Source organism: Dendropsophus ebraccatus, chromosome 11, assembly GCF_027789765.1.
Source record: "Dendropsophus ebraccatus isolate aDenEbr1 chromosome 11, aDenEbr1.pat, whole genome shotgun sequence".
Classification (NCBI taxonomy): domain Eukaryota; kingdom Metazoa; phylum Chordata; class Amphibia; order Anura; family Hylidae; genus Dendropsophus; species Dendropsophus ebraccatus.
Genome location: NC_091464.1, coordinates 76,153,134 through 76,177,679, shown reverse-complemented (window position 1 = coordinate 76,177,679; position 24,546 = coordinate 76,153,134). Strand labels below are relative to the sequence as shown.

The window sequence follows — 24,546 nt, the reverse complement described above, 5'->3', positions numbered from 1 at the left end:
ATATATGGTGCTGTACCTAGTAAACAATAAAGAGGCCACAGCGCTTGCCCCAGCACCAGCTCCACCAGTCTAAAAATTGGTGGCCTATTCTAAAAGTGCCCATACACCTTATACTAAGGTCATCCAAACCTGCCGCCGATATTAGGCTTGGCTTACAGTTTAAAGTGTATGGGGTCTCTACCACTCGGTGACTCTCCCACCGATTATGTCAGTGGAGGAACCGATCAAGCCTGATGGATTTTAACACCTGACCCTATTGTTCTTGAAGAAATAAACCCCCTCCAGAGCTGTTTGGCTGCGGCTTACCCTTCCCCATAGGGAACACATGAACGTTCAGTCATTATGATCATTTTTGTGTACAAGAAACATGGGAATGATGACATGGACAGCTATTGAAAATTTATAGCCACCTTTAGGATGTGCTGTGGGATAAATTACTAGCTTATGTCTTCCCACATTGCCCACATTACTGTATCAGGAACGGTTGTACTACAGGATAAATTCATCTCTGTTAAACTGATATATAGAGCTCTATTACATCTGCATACTAGACATTGCTTGGTAATTGCTTCTTTTAGGCCTTTAAGAATTGCCAGAAGAATTATTTCCAGTATAGTACATATCATAGGATAGATTGGGAGCAATTGGTGGTGCAGCATTAGAGGGTGTAATGGAAACAGAAGTCTTATGTCTGTTGGGGATCCAAAGGTTATTTTGCTACATTAGGGAACGGTAGTGCAAAGTGCATAGTAAAATTTGCCAGACAGAACTCATCAATCAAATGAGCACTTTACTTTTTCAATGGAGATTGATCCACAATGGATTCATTGTGCACAACAGCATGTGACAGCAATAGACATTATATAGGAGGGGGTGCAAAATATTTCACATCTGGACCCAAAAGCTTCTTGCAATATGTCTGAGAATAAGACATGTTCATGTATTTTCTATGCTGTCTTTATAAAGTGTCAATCATCCAACCTTATTGATAAACATGGTTGTTAGGCAGGGCCAGGATACAGTATCTTTGAGTAAATCTTGAGGTGCCTAACTTCAGATATGGGAAGACAATTTAAGATCGCTTTAGTCTTGAGGAGAACAATATTCCGTTGGATGTTTAGTGTTGTCACCCAACAGAGATACTTTTTGGTGTCTACTGGTTGTAGACTATAATTTCCATTTGTTAACCAACATCTTTGGCATCCACCAGTAAGAGGCCATTGCTGTCACTCATTGGTTGGTGATCAGTGTTGAACAAGCACTAAAATGCCAGAGTGTCGGTTCGTTATCTTTTAATGCTCAAGTGCTCGAGTAATAAACCCCATTAAAATAACATAATATTTAGGAGACTCGAGAATCTAACCAGATGCCCCCTACTTGGCAGAGCAAAGGGTGCCTAGTTTATCTTCAATGGATGTGTAAAACGAAATGTACAACAACTAGAGGGAAAAAATACAATAGGTGACTGCAAGACACATAAGAACTCTATGCTGTCAATTGATTGAGCGCTATGTTAGATAGTGCATAGTTTCTCAACACTGAGGCTGGGTTCACACTACGTATATTTCAGTCAGTATTGTGGTCCTCATATTGCAACCAAAATCAGGAGTGGATTGAAAACACAGAAAGGTTCACACAATGTTGAAATGGATGTTGAGTGGATGGCCGCCATTTAATGGCAAATATTTGCTGTTATTTTAAAACAACGGCTGTTATATTGAAATAATGGCAGTTATTAACTGTTATATGGCGGTCATCCACTCAATTTCACCATTGTGTGAACAGATCCTTTCTGTGTTTTCAATCCACTCCTGGTTTTGGTTGCAATATGAGGACCACAATACTGACTGAAATATACGTAGTGTGAACCCAGCCATAGTATAGGTGATCAATGATGTCATCTACTGTACCAGCTGAAGACCAGTCTCCACGTCTCATGCCAGACGGTGACCAATACTGACACTCACCATCAACTAACATGGTCCTCTTCTATATGAAGACTATTGTTGTCATCCACCAATTTGATACCAATGCCATCACTCATTAGTGACGGTTGGCCACCATCTGGAGACCAGTTTTGTCACTAAATATTTGGAGACCAATGATGTCACCTATCAGTCGGAGACCATTTTTTTTTCCATACCAGACAGAGGCCAATACTGTCACCCACTAATCAGATACAAACATTGTCCCCTATTACATTGAGACCATTGGTGCCATCTACCAATTAGTGGTTAGTATTAGTGCTCTATGACCGGGCTTCTGTCCTATATTAATTTCTAAATCAACGTGGCAGCCTGTACACAGATTTGTAATAAATATATAGGTCAATAAATATATTTTATTAGGGTGTTGGCGGTAGACATGAGTTAAAGAGGTTCTAGACATATTATTTAACAATGGGCCTGGGGATAGGCAGCTAATGCGAAAACCCTTCACTAGGTATGTGCGGAGGTTTACCTTGGCAGTCTTCCCATGTTATAATAAAAGATTACAACTTTCTCATTGGAATTATTACATTTATAGACATGTTTGCAAAGACCCAGACACTGAACTGTAATATATATGTTGTATGTTCCAGGAGGACACAGTCGGAAATATAAGGAGATTTCCACACTCAGCAAACAGTAACGCAGACACTCTCTGACTTTCCCTGAACTTCCGCAGTTCTCTCCTTCCCCATCCTTCCTGCTGAGCTTGGGACCATTGATAGGCAGTGAGTGATATAACCTGACTCTGGCAGCTCTCCAATGGCCGTGATCCTGAATAGTAGGGAATAATCAGCTACAGCAGGGAAGTCACTGTATGGCTGGGCCAGAGATAACAAATAGAGTGACTATGTCCAGCCAGCAGGAAAGTAGAGAAAGTTGTTTAATTTCTATTGTACAGAACAGGACCTTGAGCATTGGCATGTGTAGCACGATCCTCGGTCTGGCCTGCCAAGACCAAAGGCAGAACACAACATGGCTCAAACTATTTGCAACCTAACAGCCAGCGCTCATCTTTATGGCACTGAGAATTCTGCATAGCTTGTCGTAAAAAAAAAAAATCACTTTAATGAAAATGGCGAGAATTTGGCCGTGCGACCGTTTGATTTGTGCGCATAGACAAATCACCATTTAAAATATAACATACATTAGCTGCAAATAGTAGTTTTGTATTGCTTGTATTTTCTACATTTTAGGGAAGTCTAAATATCTCACGAACATGGCTGGCGACTGCCACTGGGAGGATATTGCTGCACTGTACCTGTATAGCCTCTATTGACTTTAATGGAATAGGTAATAATGTGTATGTTGTTAAAGGAATGTAGTCAGAGTTCTATCATTCAATTCTATAGCAGTGTGATGGGAAAGGGAACCAGCAGAGAGAGAAAGACACTGCCACACACTTCTCTACCTGTTCTGAGTCTATGAGACCGGCACCGCTCCAAAGACTTGCATTGCAACACTGTTCTGGTCAGGTGACATTGAGCAGGGAGAGAACACCCTTGTGTGACTGTCATCTCTGCTCAGCTTATGTTCCTTATGGAAAGCTCCCTGCTGGTACGGTTTATAAAAGACAAGTTAATAATGGGGGTATTCTGTTAGTACCTAACACCAGTGGTCCTTTTTTTCATTGCTGGGGTGCATGGTTGCTGACCTGGCATCATGGTTGCTGACCTGTGCACTGCTGTTCTGTGCTTAGCTCAGCTACACCAACTCTGACAGCTCCACTGAGCTGGGAAATGTCAGTGTCATGGATTACTGCAGTTAAGGTAGCCGACAGGGGAGCCTGTGCTCACACGCTCCGGCCAGAGTCATTAGCCCAGCCAGGCCACTGCTGATAACAGTGGTCAGAAACCTAGAAAAACAGCTGTTAACACATCAGACACATTAGAAGGCCTAGCAGGGAGCCAGAGCTAAAAAGGTAATAAGAAACAATTTCAAAGTTTCTTAACTTTTAGTTATCAGTTGGTTAATCTTACCTTCTGATAGTCCCCTGTTGCGCTCGAGAGGCTGAGGATGAAGGTAAGAGACATACCTTCATCTTCTGCGTTCCCTGCGCAATAAGGAGCTATCAGCAGGTAAGATTATTCTAATCTGCTGATAGTTCCCCTTTAACTAATGTTTTAGATATAGTTATGGAGATTGGAATACCACTTTAAGGCCCTGGTTTACATAATAAAAACACCTTGCAAACTGTTCTGGATCTCGGCCTTCCTGAAAACAATTCTTAACAGTATGGCCTTTCTAAGGCAAATTCCCCATTATGGTGACATTAATATAATTCATTAATTTTAATCCATCCTAATTTTATAATTTCACTCACGCTTATTACGGTGCTGAAACTTCCTGAAAAGACACCATTTTGTCAGACTGTATTGACAGCTGGTGGCAGAATACGGCCTTATCATCTTCTCAACCATTTATTTAATAATATTCTTCTTTCTATTTCTCTCCTGAACTTCATACATTTCGACAAGGTCCCAGACGACGGCCGGTGCACCAGGCTTTATCTGTGTACAGCAGATGCGAGGCTGCCGGCCCGCTAAGGTGTCTCCCAGGCTTTCCCATCACATCTGTGACAGGAGGGATTTTTTATGGTTAGACTAAAATTATAAGTGAAAAATGAAACCACTTTCCCTTTGCTTTAGTAATTCGCTTGCGGAGGCTAAAAGCTTTTAGGCCGGAGGCTTGGATTTCATGCTCTTCAGAGGGTGCAGGCTGCCTCCTGATGTATGTGGGATCTCTTTCTTGCTTCGTCAGGGTTAGGACACAGGATTCTATTGAACTGCAGACAAGGAACAGCGGGGCGCCCGCTAAGGCCTCATGCACATGGATGTATTATAGCCTTTTATTGCGTGGAGCTGTAATAGGGCTGCTATAGAAGTGCCTGAGGCCTCTGTTGTACTTTCTTGAAAATATTCTCTCCTAGAAGTATAAGTACTAGAGAAGAAATCTTCCAACACCTGGTGGAGTTGGCTCCAATAAAAAAGAGTCCCACTGAGCTATAGATCCCTTATGGATCGGTAAGAGGTCATATAGAGCCGTATCACAGTCATACTGTCTGCAGTGTAGCTAAATCAATAAGATTTCTCCAGTAGGTTCTTAGTAGGTGTCTTGGATTTGTGTTGACATACAGTAAACTATGACAGCAGCTGTTTCCTTCCTAAAAATACATTTCCCGCTGAAGGAAAAGAAAAATATGACCTAGAAGTATGAGGTCAGCGTTGGCTTCTCTGTTGATACTCTTCAATTATCATGGTCTTTTGTGCATGTATCAACTAGGTGACAACTACTATTAGCAGTCATTGCAGGGCCTCGGGTTGTCACTAAGATGTGTACAGACCATGTCTAAATTTCAAATAATTTACCATATGGTAATATGTAATGCCCTGATACGGTGTCAGTCTATACTGCGTTCTGCTGTTACGTTCATGTCATGAACCAGCAAGACCCAAGGTTTCCACTTCTGTATCTCTTCAGGTAACACGTTTTTATCCGAAGATCAAAAAACACTCCAAGGTCCAACCACAGTCATGATAACAGGGGTCCCTTGTCCCAGAATGAATGGAGCGGCGGTGTGCATGCTCAGCAGTCGCTGTGTTCATTTAATATGGGGCTGCTGGAAATAGCGATCACGGAGGGTCCTGGCTGTCTTTAGGATAGGTTATAAGTTTTAATCTTTGTATAACCCTTTAAGGAGGTTTTCCAATTTTGTGTAATAACTATATCAGAAGATTACAATATTATTATTTAAAGGGGCACATTTTTTATGGGCCTAATATTGGGGGGGGGGGGGGACATGCTTACCTACCTGGGTTAATCCCCCTGTGACCTTTTCCTGTTTTTTCCGCTCATCACTCTTCCTACTTTCAAGATGGTCTTGTCTCAGCACTTAGGCCCTCTCCGCCAATCACTGACTTACGTGGCACAGTGCTGTGGCCACAGTGACTGGCTTAGCGGGTTGTAACTGATCAGATGAGTCCATCTTGGAAGAAGAAGGAGCGACAAAAGAGGAGCCAAGAAAATGTCATGGGGGTGGGGGTTCCAGGTAGGTGAGTATGTGTTGTTGTTTTTTTTTGTTTGTTTTCTTTTTTTTTCTTTCTTTCTTTTTTTCTAAATGTTCTCCTCTAATTGCTGTTAATGAATGGAAGCATTTTTGTTTACACCTGGTGATCAGGTAACGTTGTCAAAGATGCAGGGCTTGTTAAAGTGCATCAGTGCTTTCTTTCATATCAAGCTCTGCAACTATGTCAGCAGAATCTGATCAAGAGGGCTTTTCAGTCTCCAAATTTTCAGGACTTGTCTGGGATTAAGGATTAGAAAAATGTCCTCATTCCTGCAGAAACAGCACCACTCTTGTCCACAGATTGTAGCCGGTATTGCATTTACAGTCCATTAATGTGAAAAAGGCTGTGCTATAATACCCATACAGAACCTGTGTATAGATATGGTGCTATTTTTGATAGAAGGCCATCATACTTTTCTAATCCTGTGCAACCCCTTAAAATAATTTCACTGACTGTAAGCAGGAAACGGTAAAGAAGTGAAACATAAATTATATTACAAATTTGCTGAATGTTTTATTATACAATGAATGGGAGTTGTTAACATGAAACTGGAAACCCCCTTTAAGTAGCTTGTGTACCCGCTAACAGACAATTTGTAGCAGACACTTATCCAGATGTATAGACTGACTATCGTACACAGAGGTTGTCCAGTGTAGATGCCTGTAGACAGATTGGGAGCAGATGTTTGGATGCTATAACTATCCTTCCCCTGTGAAGCCGCACATTGTGTCTAAAGAGCGAGGAATCTCCTTCTAGATTACAGGATAAGGAATGTTAAAAGCCTCGGCAGTAATACACCATCAGCATTTTTACCAGTAACTATAATAAATATGGAGAGGGACTGGATCTGTACACAATTGTTATTCTGTGTCATGCTCATAAGTCATCCCTGTGTATGGAGGATACGGGTTGTATACTCTATATGTAGGAGCTGAGTCAGCCCAATTCCCATGGGAGTTGCTGGTGCCCAGAGCGAACGTTGACCTTTACCCTTCACCGTGACATGTTTATTATACCAGCAGTTGCTTGAAATGAGATGTAGCAGTATACAGTATAATATAGAGGGGTTGAGGATTGACTAAAATGTGGACATTAAATGGTTAATCCAGTGTTACTATTACCCATCTCTTATATCCTATAGGTGAGACTTATCAAACATGGTGTAAAGTGAAGCTGGCTCAGTTGCCCCTAGCAACCAATCAGATTCCACCTTTCATACCTCACAGACTCTTTGGAAAATGAAAGGTGGAATCTGATTGGTTGCTAGGGGCAACTGAGCCAGTTTCACTTTACACCATGTTTGATAAATCTCCCCCTCTGTGTTTACTGTATTAAAAGTTCTGCCCCATTAAGACACCTAAAGACTCCATTCAATATACAGGGAGTCAAGATCTGAGTAAAGTGGTAGCATGGTGCATGGTGATAGCCCATTGACTTAATGGGTGCCGTATTATACCACAATAGGCCTGGATTATGAAACTGGTGCTCAAAGAAGAAGCTATAGTATACAATACAGATGTAGCAGAGATGAGTTTGTAATTTACTTATTTCTTCTTTGTATAATATTAACACTGAGTAGGGTTGCATTGCATTGGTGATAATGTAGCTGCATCATATTACCCATATTACATCCACAAGACCCCGATCCTTCATAGTTAAAAACAAGCCAAATTTTACCTACTAGTGACTGTGTGGGATGCTAATACATAGCATCACCTTGGTTCAGACGGCCTGTCAATAAAAGGGCCGCACTTCCGGAATCCCTGTGCTGCCACAGATCGATTAAGGTAAAAAAAAGCACAGCGATGTACCTGATGATGAAGATAATCTGTCCGCTCTATATAACACTTATAGGGGTACTCCAGCAAAAAAACGTTTTTCCCAGTAATTGAAACTTTGTAATATGCATCAATCGCCTATCTGCCCCCGTTTCCTATCTCTTCCCCCCTCAATCCCCCACCAGGAAGTGAAGTAAACGCATTCTTACCTAATGACTGTAGACCCCAGGCTTCTCTGTGTCAGCCATTTTGTGACAATGACATCATCAAGAGGAGGGTGGGTCTAAGCCCTTTTAGGCCAGCCTCCCTTTGTCAGATGACTCAGATTGCTCAGCTCTGATTGGATGCGCAAGATGTAAGCCATCTAACAGTTTTACAGAGTCAGTTAGACATCACGGGAGACAAAGTGCATCATGGGAAACCCCAAACCAGGAAGTAAAGAAGAAATTAAGCCACCAACTGAAGCTTCAGGGACCTGCAAACAGCGTGAAATTCAAACAAAGACAGACTCAGGAGGGATGGTAAGTGGGAAAACTATGTTTAGGATTGATTGTTTTTTCATCAGAGCTGGAGTACTCCTTTAGCTCCTTTAGCCCCCCCCAGCTCTTACCCACTCGCTGCTGACACGTGTAATAGTGCCGGCATCAAACGCGGAACGAGGAGAAAGCGAGCGCTGATAGGGCTCGTTTGTTCCTCTTCATCACCCCAAGTAATAGAGGTTTTAGAGCTGTAGACATTGACGGAAAGCTAAGGAAAATAAAGTAAATGATACCTGTCACTTAACTTATGGCTGTTTTCAACATTTTAAAATTCTAAGCTCAAATGTTCTAAGCTCAATTCTAATTCTAAGCTCAAAAATCATGGAGGCCGGGCTGAGCTGCAGCATTCACATGTCCTCCCTCCCTGCTTATCTTCTAACATTGACCCTTGTAGACCAACCATAGGGGAAAAGGGAGGGAGGAGACATGCATGCTTCAGTTTAACAACACCTCCTTGACACTTGAGATCTAAGCATGACATAGATCTGACACATTCCCTCCTAAAGGATCGTCCCATTTCCTAAAGTGATGACATGTGACTAACATTATAATATAATTGGTGGGGACCAAACCTCTGGGACCTCCACTGATTGTAAGAATAAATAGGATGCAATGCTGACCACGGGGCACTGTCCAATGGTTAAACAATGAAGTGGATGCAGCACTACAGCAATGTTTTCTCCTCCTTATTCTTACAATTGGAGTCCCAGAGGTTGGATCATCACTGTTCATAATATAAAAGTATATTGTTGCATTTGTCATCACATTATGATCCATGGGGGTCCTGGAGGTTGGATCATCACTGATTATAATGTAATGGTTTATCACTTGCATTTGATATCACCTTATGACTAGTGGGGGTCCCAGGGATTGGATGAGAAAACAGCATGACGTAATGCTACATAACCATTCTGAATTGTCCCTGCACAGTAGCGCCCCCACCTGAATGGAGCTGTATGCAGTAGCTTAGTAGATGCGTTTCTTCACTATTGTACCATCCCTTTTATTCTCACGATTAATGGGGTCTCACATATTAGACCCTCAATGATCCTAAATGTGATAGCACATTGCATTGATGCCCCATAAAAAAAACACAGCACCCAGTTTTCCTTCCTTTGGCAGTGGTCATGAGAAACCACATTGGACTGTGGCTTGTGGCTTTCTGCTCTTGGTGAAGGCAGCTGTATTGATATGCTACCACTATATGAGATACTAGGAAACAGCCAGTGGCGTAACTAGAAATGGCTGGGCCCCATAGCAAACTTTTGATTGGGCCCCCTCCCAACTGACTACTAAGCCGCTAAGAGTAGTCATAACTGCATTGCTTTCAGTTAAAGGGACATTTGTAGATCCCAGGAGGCTTGCTCGGCCAACTCGTGCTGCAAATGGTGACAGCATAGGTGTATTGCAGGAGCAGGCCAAGGGGCCCCCTGTTCTGGTGGGCTCCATAGCAGCCGCTATGGCTGCTACAGTGGTAGTTACACCCCTTTAAACAGCTCCACACATGTCCCCAGGTTGTGTCAAGTATTCCAGCTCAGTTCAATTGCCGTGATTGAAGATGAGCTGCAATACCACACACATGCTGTGTATAGGTGTGGTGCTATTTTTGCAGCCATGTTTTTATAATCCTATATAACTTATATTAACCACTAATAACACAATCTGATGTAGCAAACTCAGTTCTATAACAAGTATACAGCATCAGGTATACAGCATCCAGCAATAGTAAGTGGCAGTATGACTACTAACGCCTGAAGATGTAATTTTATAGCTGAGTTTCCTACGTGAGTCCTTTCATAATATGTTGTTCCATTTAAAGCTGAGCTTCCTACCAAGTGGTGGCAGGGCCTTTTCTTTCTCCTTTTAAGTGATGTTGTTCTACTTTCGTGTTTGGGGTTTCGTGAACGCGGCTGGTAAAATGAGTCAAAGGCACAAGTTAGACAATCTGAAATCAAAGCAGAATGTTCAGCCAAGATATTAGGAAGTGCTTCAGACACAACACTATCTCCGTTCCGCGTTTGCTGTGGTTTGAGGTTTTTTTTCCCCCTCTCGCTTCTGCTGATCTGTGTAAAAATTCTTCTCTACAAACGGCTAAATTAAACAAGACTTATATTTGTAAAGCTGTGGGGCACGGTGATAACACACTAAGCGTAAAGGAAATCTGGGGTTTGTGGTGTGGTCCTCATTATAAGATTTCCCATGGGATAATCCAGAATTATCATTGGAAATCAATCAAACCAAACATTAAAGAAGTTGTGTAAAATTACATAAACATGGCCGTTAATATGCAAAAACAGTGCCACCCTTGTCTGTGGGTTGTGCCTGGTATGGCATCTTAGACTAATTGGCTACAATGGAGCTAAGCTTTAATACACAACATATGGTCAGATGTGGTGCTGTACCTGAAGAATTGAGCCTCCCAAAATGTAGGTAACTTTAGACATCAAGGACAAATGGACCATGCCCTAACTATAAATGAGCAAACCTGTAGGGATTTGATGCATTTGGGATTTATTGAATCTGATTGTCAAATCTATGTTTGATTTGAATCCCAATTCTGATTCAGAAGTGCCCCAACTGCCCTGTGGTTCCCCATACAAAGTATGTACTGTACAGTAGCATGGACACCTGTCAAAGGCAGGAGTGCCTGCTCTTACGCAGTACACTGAGTGCCTTAGTGCAGCACGTCTCACTCAATGAATGTAGTAAGTGGAAGCTGTGATCCAAACCGCATCCCTGCATATCTCCAGGCGGTCCAGTGTACAAGAGCAGGGTTTACACTGGTTTAGCATCCTCATGGCCTTCTTCTATGTTTCCTTCATAGTTAAAGATTCTAATTTCTCATTATGCAAATTCAGGACAATGCCACACCAGATATACTGGGTGAATGCATATAGTCACATATAGAATAGATATCTCTCGACAGAGTATTGCAATATCAAGACATTTGGGGAGGCCCAACCAGGGCCGCCATCAGGAATTTGGGGGCCCCATACAACCAAAGTGTCTGGGCCCCCCACATAAATAAAAAAAAAATTGTGTGTTCGACCCACGCCTTGCTGGGAGGTATAATTTGGTTCAGATCAATTCTAGAGAACTGGCTCATATACCCCATTTTTCCCAGTGGCTTAAAATGTAACCTCTGTTATACAGTTATAAAATTGTAGAAACTAAATGTGAACAAGGTGCAATGTAAATGTCACCATACAGACACTTACTTGTATAGCTGTCTCTTGTGCTCTGTATGCAGTGCATTATATTCACCCCTGCAACATACAATATATAGCGCGTCTACAAGCCCAGCGGGGCTCATTATGATGGAGACTAAAACTTATACAAGAGTGGGGTAGGGGTTCCCCTGTATTCAGAATGCTGTTGAGTACTAGGCAATGCCCCGTTTGGGGTTATTGAATTTCGAGGGTCTGGGGGGCTGTGTGATTTGTATATAGAATATGTTGATAATAGAATATGTTGATAAGGCTAATATAATGAGGCTGTTCCATGTTAGTGAGCATATACTTATCCCCCCCCCCCCCCCCAGGCAGACTAGTTTAGCTCACCCAAGACAGTGATAGCGAATACATGGCGGTGAGAACGCTTTCTAGGAGATCCTGTTTGTGCAGCAGAGGTGTCTTTATCCTGCTCTGCATAGACCCTCGAAATTCAATAATCCCAGACGGGGCATTGCCTAGCACTCAACAGCATTCTGAATACAGGGGAACCCCTACCCCACTCTTGTATAAGTTTTAGTCTCCATCATAATGAGCCCCGCTGGGCTTGTAGACACGCTATAAATTGTACGTTGCAAGGGTGAATATAATGCACTGCATACAGAGCACAAGAGACAGCTATACAAGCAAGTGTCTATTTGAATTGCACCTTGTTCACATTTAGGTTCTACAATTTTATAACTGTATAACAGAGGTTACATTTTAAGCCACTGGGGAAAATGGGATATATGAGCCAGTTCTCTAGAATTGATCTCACACACAGACACCTGCACACATGTATACAGACACCAGCACACATGTATACAGACACCAGCACACATGTATACACACATACAGACATCAGCACACATGTATACAGACACCAGCACACATGTATACAGACACCAGCACACCAGGGCACGATGAAGTTTGAACTTCTGCAACCTGGAGAAATCACCTGATATCACCTGCAGTCCTATGTAACACCACATAACACAGTGGTATCTGAGTACAGATAATGTAGTAGATTTCACCTGCAGTCCTATGTAACAGCACAGATAACACAGTGATATCTCTGAGTATAGATCATGTAGTAGATGTCACCTGCAGTCCTATGTAACAGCACAGATAACACAGTGATATCCCTCTGAGTACAGATAATGTAGATGTCACCTGCAGTCCTATGTAACACCACAGATAACACAGTGATATCTCTGAGTACAGATAATGTAGTAGTCACCTGCAGTCCTATGTAACACCAAAGATAACACAGTGATATGTCTGAGTACGGATAATGTAGTAGCTGTCACCTGCAGTCCTATGTAACAGCACAGATAACACAGTGATATCTCTGAGTACAGATAATGTAGTAGCTGTCACCTCGGGGCACCCCTACTAAATGATGTTCTACAAAATAAGAAAAGTGTCATACAATGACTCACAGGTGACGTTTTCTTTGATCTGAGGCGTCACTTTCCCTTTTCCTCTCCATCCGGCCCAGACCTCCATGATGATTTCTTCCAGATATGTTTCATCTTTTCAGAACCTGCGAGACAAACAATTTAGGCTCCGCACATTTCTAGCAACTTCCTTCCCTTTCTCCCTCCTGTAGGCTCCCATAGTAACTGCGCTGTTTGGTGTTATGTGCAGTAAAGCGAGTAGGAATGTGGGATGCCCCCTGTATGTAGGATCCCCTGCTGTGCCCCCTGTATGTAGGATCCCCTGCTGTGCCCCCTGTATGTAGGATTCCCTGCTGTGCCCCCATGAGCTAATAATGCCCCAAGAGGTGGCCCCCATGAACTAATAATGCCCCCAGAGGTACCCCCATGAGCTAATAATGCCCCCAGAGGTGCCCCCATGAACTAATAATGCCCCAAGAGGTGGCCCCCATGAACTAATAATGCCCCCAGAGGTACCCCCATGAGCTAATAATGCCCCCAGAGGTGCCCCCATGAACTAATAATGCCCCCAGAGGTGCCCCCATGAACTATTAATGCCCCCAGAGGTGTCCCCATATACTAATAATGCCCCCAGAGGGGCCCCCATGAGCTAATAATGCCCCAGAGGTGCCCCATATACTAATAATGCCCCCATGAACTAATAATGCCCCCAGAGGTACCCCCATATACTAATAATGCCCCCAGAGGTGCCCCCATGAGCTAATAATGCCCCCAGAGGTGCCCCCATATACTAATAATGCCCCCAGAGATGCCCCCATGAACTAATAATGCCCCCAGAGGTGCCCCCATGAACTAATAATGCCCCCAGAGGTGCCCCCATATACTAATATTGCCCCTGGAGGTGCCCCCATATTCTAATAATGCCCCAGAGGTGCCCCCATGAACTAATAATGCCCCCAGAGGTGCCCCCATGAACTAATAATGCCCCCAGAGGTGCCCCCATATACTAATAATGCCCCCAGAGGTGCCCCCATATACTAATAATGCCCCCAGAGGTGCCCCCATACACTAATAATGCCCCCAGAGGTGCCCCCATACACCAATAATGCCCCCAGAGGTGCCCCCATATACTAATATTGCCCCCGGAGGTGCCCCCATATTCTAATAATGCCCCGGAGGTGCCCTCATGAACTAATAATGCCCCCAGAGGTGCCCCCATGAACTAATAATGCCCCCAGAGGTGCCCCCATATACTAATAATGCCCCCAGAGGTGCCCCCATATACTAATAATGCCCCCAGAGGTGCACCCATACACTAATAATGCCCCCAGAGGAGCCCCCGTACACCAATAATGCCCCCAGAGGTGCCCCCATACACTAATAATGCCCCCAGAGGTGCCCTCATATACTAATAATGCCCCCAGAGGTGCCCCCCATGAACTAATTATGCCCCCAGAGGTGCCCCCATGAGATAATAATGCCCCCAGAGGTACCCCCATATACTAATAATGCCCCCAGAGGTGCCCCCATACACTAATAATGCCCCCAGAGGTGCCCCATACACTAATAATGCCCCCAGAGGTGCCCCCATATACTAATAATGCCCCCAGAGGTGCCCCTAAAAAAACAAACATCTTACTCACCTAATCCGCGCTGTGCAGGCAGCAGCTCTTCCTCCTCTTCGTGCTCCATCTTGCGAGCCGCAGGGACGGGACTTCCGGCAGGCGTGATGACGTCACATGATCACGCCTGCCGGAGAGGTCACGGCCCGGCCTCCCATAGGCTGCTAGTATGAAGTGCCGGCAGCCTATTTGAGAGAATACAGGAGTAGGACGCTGCCAGGTCCTGCTCCTGTATTCTGATCGCTTTAATGTTCCGCCCGCTCAATGTGTGGGCGGAACATCAAAGCGATCAGTGCATCCCGAGAAGCTGCGGGGCCGCAGCTTCTCGGGATGCTCAAAAACAGGTGGCAAGGGGGGCTGTGCGGGCCCCCCTAGCGTAGCGGACGGGAGGCGGCGGCCGGCGCCATGTCTCTTAGGGTCCGGGCCCCATACGGCAGTACCAGTTGTACTGCCCTATCGGCGGCCCTGCCCCCAGAGGTGCCCCCATGAGATAATAATGCCCCCAGAGGTGCCCCCTTATACTAATAATGCCCCCAGAGGTGCCCCCATACACTAATAATGCCCCCAGAGGTGCCCCCATACACTAATAATGCCCCCAGAGGTGCCCCCATATACTAATAATGCCCCCAGAGGTTCCCCCATATACTAATAATGCCCCCAGAGGTGCCCCCCATGAACTAATAATGCCCCCAGAGGTGCCCCCATACACTAATAATGGCCCCAGAGGTGCCCCCATACACTAATAATGCCCCCAGAGGTTCCACCCATGAACTTATAATGCCCCCAGAGGTGCCCCCTTATACTAATAATGCCCCCAGAGGTGCCCCCATACACTAATAATGCCCCCAGAGGTGCCCCCATATACTAATAATGCCCCCAGAGGTGCCCCCATACACTAATAATGCCCCCAGAGGTGCCCCCATACACTAATAATGCCCCCAGAGGTGCCATCATATACTAATAATGCCCCCAGAGGTGCCCCCATATACTAATAATGCCCCCAGAGGTGCCCCTAAAAAAACAAACATCCTACTCACCTAATCCGCGCTGTGCAGGCAGCAGCTCTTCCTACTCTTCGGGCTCCATCTTGCGAGCCGCAGGGACGGGACTTCCGGCAGGCGTGATGACGTCACATGATCACGCCTGCCGGAGAGGTCACGGCCCGGCCTCCCATAGGCTGCTGGTATGAAGTGCCGGCAGCCTATGGGAGAGAATACAGGAGTAGGACGCTGACAGGTCCTGCTCCTGTATTCTGATCGCTTTAATGTTCCGCCCGCTCAATGTGCGGGCGGAACATCAAAGCGATGCAGCTTCTCGGGATGCTCAAAAACAGGTGGCAAGGGGGGCCGTGCGGGCCCCCCTAGCGTAGCGGATGGGGGGCGGCGGCCGGCGGGCCCCCCCCCCCCCATGTCTCTTAGGGTCCGGGCCCCATACTGCAGTACAAGTTGTACTGCCCTATCGGCGGCCCTGGGCCCAACATATTTGCTAGACCGTGTGCTGTTTGTCTGACACAGGGAACATGCACTAAACAGTAAGGAACACAGTCTATGCTGTAAGTACAGGAGCGCGGACATCTGCTTTGGAAAGGACTCCCTGTTACTCTAGGCAAATTAAAAAATTTTGTAAACTTTGCGGCAGATTTGCTTCTTTTAGAATTTTAGGTTTAGGTATTAGTTAGAGATGTGTGGTATGAAATGATATGGTGTGAGGGAACAATTATTTTGTGATACTCTGTCAGGAGATGTATGTGCCAGATGTGGTCACCTAGATTTTATTATGTTAATTGCAGCCAAGGTCCCTCCCCCCCCCCCCCCCCTAGCATATTGTGGTAATGTATTGTAATGCGAATACTTTTTAGACAGGTAAGGGTGGACACATCTGGATATCTGGGCAGTGAAAGTGCTAATTCTTTATAATTATATGGATTTGCTGACCTCATACATCTCCAGTAGACACTTTCCTCTGACCGTGACACAAGGAAGTCGTCTCTTACCGGCTAATTCTCCTAGTTTTCCTTCTTCTCCACTGGGACATAATCAATGGTATCCAGCTCCTTCACCTCACATAGAGCCATGCTTACATACTAGATATGCCAGGACTGACGTCATGTCCACTTACCCATAAATGCTGTCACTGTGAGGCAATGGGGTTCACCTAAGTTACATAAATATAATAAAACCTTATTAAAGTAATTTTAAAGACAGCTTAATTCTTGGAGACAAATCCAGTGACACTGAAATGCCATTATAACTGGAGTGCTACATTTCCTCTACGTTATGGGTTTCAAGGCTCGTATGATTTTGACAGCTGTGAAAGATTTTCTGTATGAAGTATCTGTGCATTTTTCATAGGTGGATTTTTATTTACATAATTATTTAAGGGGAAATAAAGACTGGCCATTTCATTTCAGAAATAGTGCTTACTCCTCTCTATAGGCTGTATCTGGTATTGCATCTATAGTTTATTCACTTAAATAGGGTGAGTATCTTTAAAAAATCATTAGAAATTACTAACGGTGAGCAGAATTTATATGAATAAAGAAAAAACATCCAAAGGGTAAAAAAAAAATATGTACCTTAGTATTGATCCTAAATAGGGATGGTCCGAAACTGCCGAGGTTGGGGTTCGTATGAACCCAAACGCTCGGCATCAGATTCCCGCTGTCTGCCCGCCTTGTGGAGCGGGTGGATATAGCGGGAGGACAGCCTGGAAAACTGAGCAACAGCCTATGGCTATTGCTGTATCCCAGTTTTCCAGGCGGTCCTCCCGCTGTATCTACCCTCTCCACGGAGCGGGCAGACAGCGATAATCATTACCGAGAGTTCTGGTTTGTACGAACCCGAACCGAACTCGGTTCGGACCATCCCTAATCCTAAACAAACTACATAACTGGAGTTAAACCATAATAAAGGTTTGTAGACCTTCACAAGGCCATAAGAACTTTGCGGGCACTGGGAGGGGCTACAGATGAAGAGAGTACCATAGGTGAGGAGAGTGTATGTTACCTGTTTGTCAGAAAGTAGAGATGAGCCCAACTCCAGCATCCACGAGTCCATCCAAGCCCAGAGGCCTCTACATTTGATTACCGGTGGCTGAAGAAGTTGGAAGCATCTCTAGGTAGACCTGGAAAACATGGATACAGTCTATGGCCTATGGCTGTACCATATTTTACAGGCAGCTATAGGGCTGCATCTACCTTCTTCAGCCACCGGTAATCAAATGCAGAGACTTCCAGGACTTGCCAAAAGACCCAAACCCGAAAAGATCAATACACTTGCTATTTGACTTCTGATGTCTGGAAAAGTTGCTTGCAACCCTAGGATTCCAACTTCTCCAGCCACCAGGAGTCAATTGCTGAGCGTTCGGGTATGGAGCGATCTTGCTGCTTCCATACACTTCCAACATTTGGCTTGACCAAACATTCATAGGTTCTCTATTAAAAGAGGATGAGTAAGCTTCTGCCAGAGTCTTCTGGTGGTAGCTTTTCCTTCACCGAAAAATAGTGTCAGGCATTTGAGTCAAGAGGCCACTTCTTCATTACCTGAAGCTCTTGGGCTATGACAAGGCCTCCAATTACCATGTGTCGACTACACCCTTGGTGTCTTTTTATATGACTATAGGCCTCCTCAGGCACCAAAACTTGGTCTAACTCTTATTTCGGCACCCCTATAGAAACATGGAAACATTTAGTAATACTGATTTTATTCTAGAACTTTTAAGAATTGTTTTCTTACTGGATTTTCTTTATGAGAAGTTTGGAGATATCTAAAACTTTAAGCACAGGAGGGAACAGTATGTGTGTTTCTCAATTTAAGCTTCTTAAATTCTTAAGTCTGTGAAATGCAATCCACACACCACTTGATACTCACCGTGATTTTTCTAGTAAAGCCATGTTAATGTTGGCATTCGGCGCTATGGAAAAAATCTAAGGTGACAAGAAGCAATTACGTAACTCTTACCGGGGGAATAAGCTCTGGGCAATTAGTGCTTTGAGCCGGTTGTTTAATTAAATAGCAAGTAGCGCACCTGCAGTATGTCCACACTCCAGAGCTGTTTACTTTTTTATGCTACTTTGCTGTGAGTTTAATAGTTAAAATTGAGCAGGTTATAGCGGTTTATGCAGGAGGTGTTATGTAACTACAGAGAAGCTTTGAGAAACAGGGGAAATATAGAAGAGAGTTACCGACTATAGATGGAAAGATATGTTACCAACCCACCAGAAGCCTCATTCATTACTGATAATTAAGTCTATGGGACAAAAATAATTGCAGACATTAGGTTTTTATGATACATGTTAGTTGCGGGTGGTTAACAAAATTTTTATGCATGCCAAGTTGAGCTTGTTGGCTGTTGACCCTGGCTTACTCATATAGCATATTTCCTATTGACACAGTTCATAATCGTGTATATGGTATAGAGCCCCTTCAAGTGATAATAACAATTTTACATAACATGAGAAATGTATTGTTTAGTTGATGCATTCTGTGCCGATATTTTTAGTCTCAGAGTGGCTATACACGTATATTCCTTTGGTGACCTTCCTATACACATAAATATTGGCATGGCCGATCATATATCCAGACTGCTCTGATGCCGCATCTGTACATTCTATTCTATTGTTAGGTTTATCTGATACCGATCCGCAAATTCCTGGCCCCTCTGACTTCCAGCCATTCAGACTACCCTATGCATAGTGTGCTTTGGAAGTCTAAGACATGCTCCCCTGCTTTCAAATTCAGAGGCCATTGTGGATCATGATTGCCAGCCCATCTGATTGTCACGAACTACTAAAACCCCTGTACATACTGTATGGTAGTCTAAGAGACTGGTGGTCATTTTACAAAAAAAAAAAAAAAAAAAAAAAAAAAGGGGGGGGGGGGGGTGTTACCAGAAGTTATCAGCTCTGTCAGCTCTACTGAAGTGAGATGTGAGATTAAAGGGGTTGTGCCACTAAAGGCACTGTCCAGTCTTAGAAAAACATGGCAGTTTTATGCCAGAAACAGCACCTGTCATGTCCTCAGTTTGGGTGTAAGTTTTGCAGGTCAGTTCCATTGCATTGAATGGAGCTGAATTGTAATATCACACACAACCTGAGGACAGGGGTGGGGCGATTTCTTGCTAGAAGGTACGGTAGCTGTGTTTTTTTTCAAATCCTGGATAACCCCCTTAAGAAAGCTTCAAATGTACAAGCATTTCTAAAATTGTCCTGTAGACTTACTTGCCCCTGTTTGCCTGCATTGTTTTGATAAACTGTTACCCTTGGTTGTGGGCCAGGCACTCAGTTTAACTGCAGTCTCCAGAAAGTACTGGCAGTTTGTCTCCAATGAGCCTGAAAACAAGAAAGATTATAGGAAAGAGTGTGCTCTGTTGCATGGCAACAACAGGGTCACAGTTCATAGAGGAAACCAGGAAGTGATTAGATATATGGTGAAGAAAAATGGTAGAGGGATGAAACTATAAAAGCACATTACTGCTCTCTTACATATATGTATGTGGTACACATTTGCTCTTACCAACTTTGCTTCATGCTACAACCCCTTTAAAGGGGTACTCTGGCCCAGGGGTATTTTTAAGCTATAGCCGGGGAGGGGGTGGTTATAGATGGCAGTGGTCACTTACCTCCCTGGTTCCAGCACCGGGTTCCGGATCGCACCGCCCCGTACACCCGTCCCGTTTCCTGTTGTGAGCTGAGGTATGAGACGTGTTGTCTCAAGGCAGCTCAGCCATTCAGCGGCCGAGGCGGGACTTGAGACATCACGCAGCTCACACCAGGAAGCGGCCGCGGGACGGGTGTACGGGGCGGTGCAATCCGGGACCCGGCGCTGGAACCGGGGAGGCAAGTCACCACTGCAGTCTATAACCACCCGAATAAATAGCGAAGAAAAACGATCGCAATTACGATCATAAGTAACGATTATCGTTCCATGGAAATGAGTGAACGCTTTCAGGTCTTTCGCAATAGTGGTCGTTTGAGATCATTAATTGTTAACGATTATGCAAACGATAATCGTCCGGTGGACTAGGGCCCTAAATTCACACTGTGTATTCTTAATGGGACCATATCTTTTAGTCATTAGATATAGGGATTATAGAGATTATAAGGATTAGATATAGCATTTTTGTAACAGGTTCTTCTGCCACCATACAAGCAGCTTTATTGGCAATGTATATATTTGTTGGGACAAAATTCAGCACGTATATGTGACAAGAACCTGTTACTTTAACAGACCATTCCAATCTTGTCTTATTATCCCCCATGCTTGGCAATGTACAGAACAACCACAATTATTAAATAGAGCAGTGGCTGTACAGGTTATTCCCATGCAACAGATTGGTGGGGTTCCCAGAGATCAGACTCTATTGTGTGGGTAGGGGCAGGGGTGTAGCTAGGATCCACGGGGGCCCCATAGCAAAAATCTGTAAGGGGCACCCCTCCCCTACACACAACACAAAGCACAGGCTCGGTGATGTGGCCAAAAAATAAAATCTCTTGTCGCCAGAGGCAGAATCCTGGCTGCAGCCACAAGAGTAACTAGCAGAGCAGAGAGCCATTGGCTGATTGCTATGACAGTCCACTGTATTTACCTATAACGGCCCTTATGGTTAAATACATAGGTGCAGGAGCAGACTACCTTCTACTTTACCCCTCATGTACCTCAGTGTGTAAGTGACCCAATGTTCAAAAAACAAGGAGATCTATGTTTTACTGCTAGTGCACTGAAAAACCCTGACCTCTGCACATTTTCCTACTTGATTGCAGCAGGCGGAGAACAGAGGTCAGGGGTTATCAGTGCAGTGAAGCAGAGATCTTCTGCTTGTTAACCCTTTTTTGTGTTGTAGCATGTAAGTAAACATTGGGTTACTTACACACTGCAGTACATAAGGGGTTAAGCAGAAGGACCAGGACAGCTCTTATCTTCTCCCCTTGACCCTCCTGCTGCACAGGCACCATAGCAGCTGCCTACCCTGCCTGTATGGTAGCTATGCCACTGGGTAGGGAACAACATGTTGAGATGGGAGTAGTCTTTTATAGCAGCTAAAAGACACTCTAAAAAAATATACACTTTTAGTTGTCCTTGAACTAATCTATTAGGCCCGCAGCCATGTGTCATTTCCAAGGGCACAATTGCCTGGTTACAATTGCTATATCTGCATCCTGAGAGCTACATCTATAAAGGAGATTTTGGTAAAACTCCAGTAATATATTCCTTTGGGATCATTACAATATACATAAGCAGACACATACACCCTCCTATTTATATACATTAAAATGACAGGTCTCATAACCACAATTTCTGCATGGAAAATGTCTGTAGATGTCTGCACATGAAGACCTAACCGCAGCCTTCATACCGTCCCCTGTAATACATTCCATCCATATGTTCTTTCAATTTACAGGACATCTCCTTGGGCTATCCCACGATGACTCAAAATTCTGTGAGGAGAACTTTGGCTCCCTGGAAGATAAACGTCTTATGTCATCTGTTCTAACAAGCATCGATGCCTCCAAACCATGGTCAAAGTGCACCTCAGCGACAATCACTGATTTCTTGGATGACGGCCATGGTAAGTGCCTCGAAGTGCACAAACTGTCAAGTATATTCCATAATTTTAATCACTGACAGTTATGAAGTCAGCGGACAATTTATTACTTTGGAAGTCTGTTTCATTAAAAGTACTTCCTATACTAAATGCTAATGGCGCAGGGTCAGGAACGTTATCTGTCTCCGAAATAAGAGCTAAAGTATGTTCAACTCTAAAAGATGAAATTTGACCCAAGGTTTTAACTGTGAAAAAAGATTCTGACATTTCATTAACAACTGTATCGGGGGAAGCAAGATTTTTGTCTGACTCCCACAGACACAGAGACTATTACACGGCTTGATGAGCGTAGGATCATGGCTGCACAAACAATCATTACATTATTCGTATGGCCCTCTGCTTTAGTCATCCTTTATTACATGAGGAAATGTGCGGGTGATGGCAGATTATTTTTGAGAAGTGGGTTCAGAAGTGAGCGATGAGCTGATGATCAAGTGTTCATAGTCTGATCACCTGCCCTCTTACTTTGGACCTGACTGGGCAGATAATTGGCCTGTGCAATAGGGCCTTAAGAGAGGTGCTCTGTGAAGAGCAAGACACCCATATGAATCTCTTTGACAGGGCCTTAAGTAGGTAACAGGGCTCGACTGTTCTTGCACAGTCGAATGGTAAAAGAGAGAACCCACTGGCACCCATTAATGCTTTCTACTGGTGTATTATCAGAGAAACTGAAGGAGGTAAGCCAGTATTGCTACTCTAACTACACTGGACCCAGTGGGTAAGTGAGAAAACTTCCCCGCTTAAGGAGACCATTGTCACCCTACTAGTAGAAACCAAGGTGAGAGACTAAAGATGAACTGGGGTCCAATGTCATACTAGTACACGATACACATAACACACGTGGGAACGTGAACGATAAATATAGTGTAACGATTATTTTGCGGTCGTTACATGGTCATTTAAAACGTTCGCCGGGGGGATCATGACCATGACACACCTACTTTTTTTAAACCTTTTAACGAACGACTGAAAGATTTCTAATTTTACGAACCGATTAGCGAATTATCTTTCAAAGACCAATGATTTTTTTCCGACATGCTGAAAAACAATTTTGAACGACTTTCTAACATTTTCGGCTTTTTCGTTTGCTCGTTTACACTAATTCCACGAAGCGATTATAATTAACGAGCCGCCGTTGTAGGGAGCGTTTAAACGATAATCGTTCTGTGGAATAGGGCCTTTACAGCTATGATAAGTTTTTAGAATAAATTATAATTCTCTTCCTAAAGGAACATGTAGGTAAGAGGATCCCATTTTGCCCTAATAGGAGTTTATATTAATGGATTGTTAGAAAGAGTAACTGGGCCCAAGCTCTTGCATGGGTCCAGTTGGTAAGAGGGCCTACTGCCACCCTATTCATAAATTGCCAGAGAGACATAGGAGCAATGTTCTCTAATAAGCCATTGAAGACTAATGCAGTATACTTCCTTTGCCTGGCCCGAGTTGGTAAGGGGGTGCACTGCCACCCTATTCATAGATTGTCATAGGGAAAAATAAGATTGGTGCTTTGTGATCAGCCAATGGAGACTGAGGAGGCAGTATATTGCTTTTGGATGGTTCCAGTTGGTAAAGGGGTGCACTGCAACCCTACTAGTGGATTATCAGAGAGTAGAATAAGAGTAGTGCTCTATGATGAGCTATTGCATACTCAAAAGCTCATATACTGCTGTTATATCGGGGTGCAGTAGGTACAGGGGGGCCTGTCATTTTAAAAGCAGCTGGTGGTGGTGCTGGTGTATTGTCAGAGACATAAAAGTAATTCTTGATAATGAGCTATTGCAAACCATGGGGTCCGTATAATACTTTTGCACAAGGGCCACTTGCTATGGCTGCCGGCCCCTGGCCATAATATATCATAAGAGATGATGGCACACGCATGGCACCATCCCAGAAGACACGAGCTATGAAGTATGTTTAATCTATGTAAACCCAGAATTAGCTGCACAGGAAACTTCCATCTACCATAAAATAATATTTTTTTTTAGCTTTTTAATCATCTGTCCTTTGAGGTTTGTGGGCGATTGACTGAAATTAGTCTGAAGAAGCCTGGCATACCACAGAGACAATTTTAGATCCTATTTTATGGAGATGAATTATGATATGTCTGGTGGCCGGCATTGTCTATTACATGACTTCTCACATTCCAACTCTCTAGTGTCCGGGCAGTTGTTAGCATTTATTGAGCAAACAGGAAGCATTGTGGACTGTGTCTCGCTTCTATTTATTGTTACCGTTATTTAAGAGATAACTTTAGATTTTAAAGCTATTTCACTATGATATTATTTGCTTTTCTGGTACTTACTCCATGAATTTTTTTTTTTTTTTTTTTGCTATGTTTGAT

At 43.9% G+C, this 24,546-nt stretch overlaps 1 protein-coding gene across 1 annotated transcript in view; it reads left to right on the top strand.

Moving 5' to 3' along the window:
• ADAMTS5 (ADAM metallopeptidase with thrombospondin type 1 motif 5) overlaps nucleotides 1-24,546 on the top strand; it is an 89,429-nt gene that overhangs the window by 26,696 nt on the left and 38,187 nt on the right. Inside the window, exon 3 of the mRNA XM_069944361.1 lies at nucleotides 22,002-22,169. Coding sequence (XP_069800462.1) covers nucleotides 22,002-22,169 — 168 coding nt within the window. The remainder of the gene's footprint in view (nucleotides 1-22,001; nucleotides 22,170-24,546) is intronic.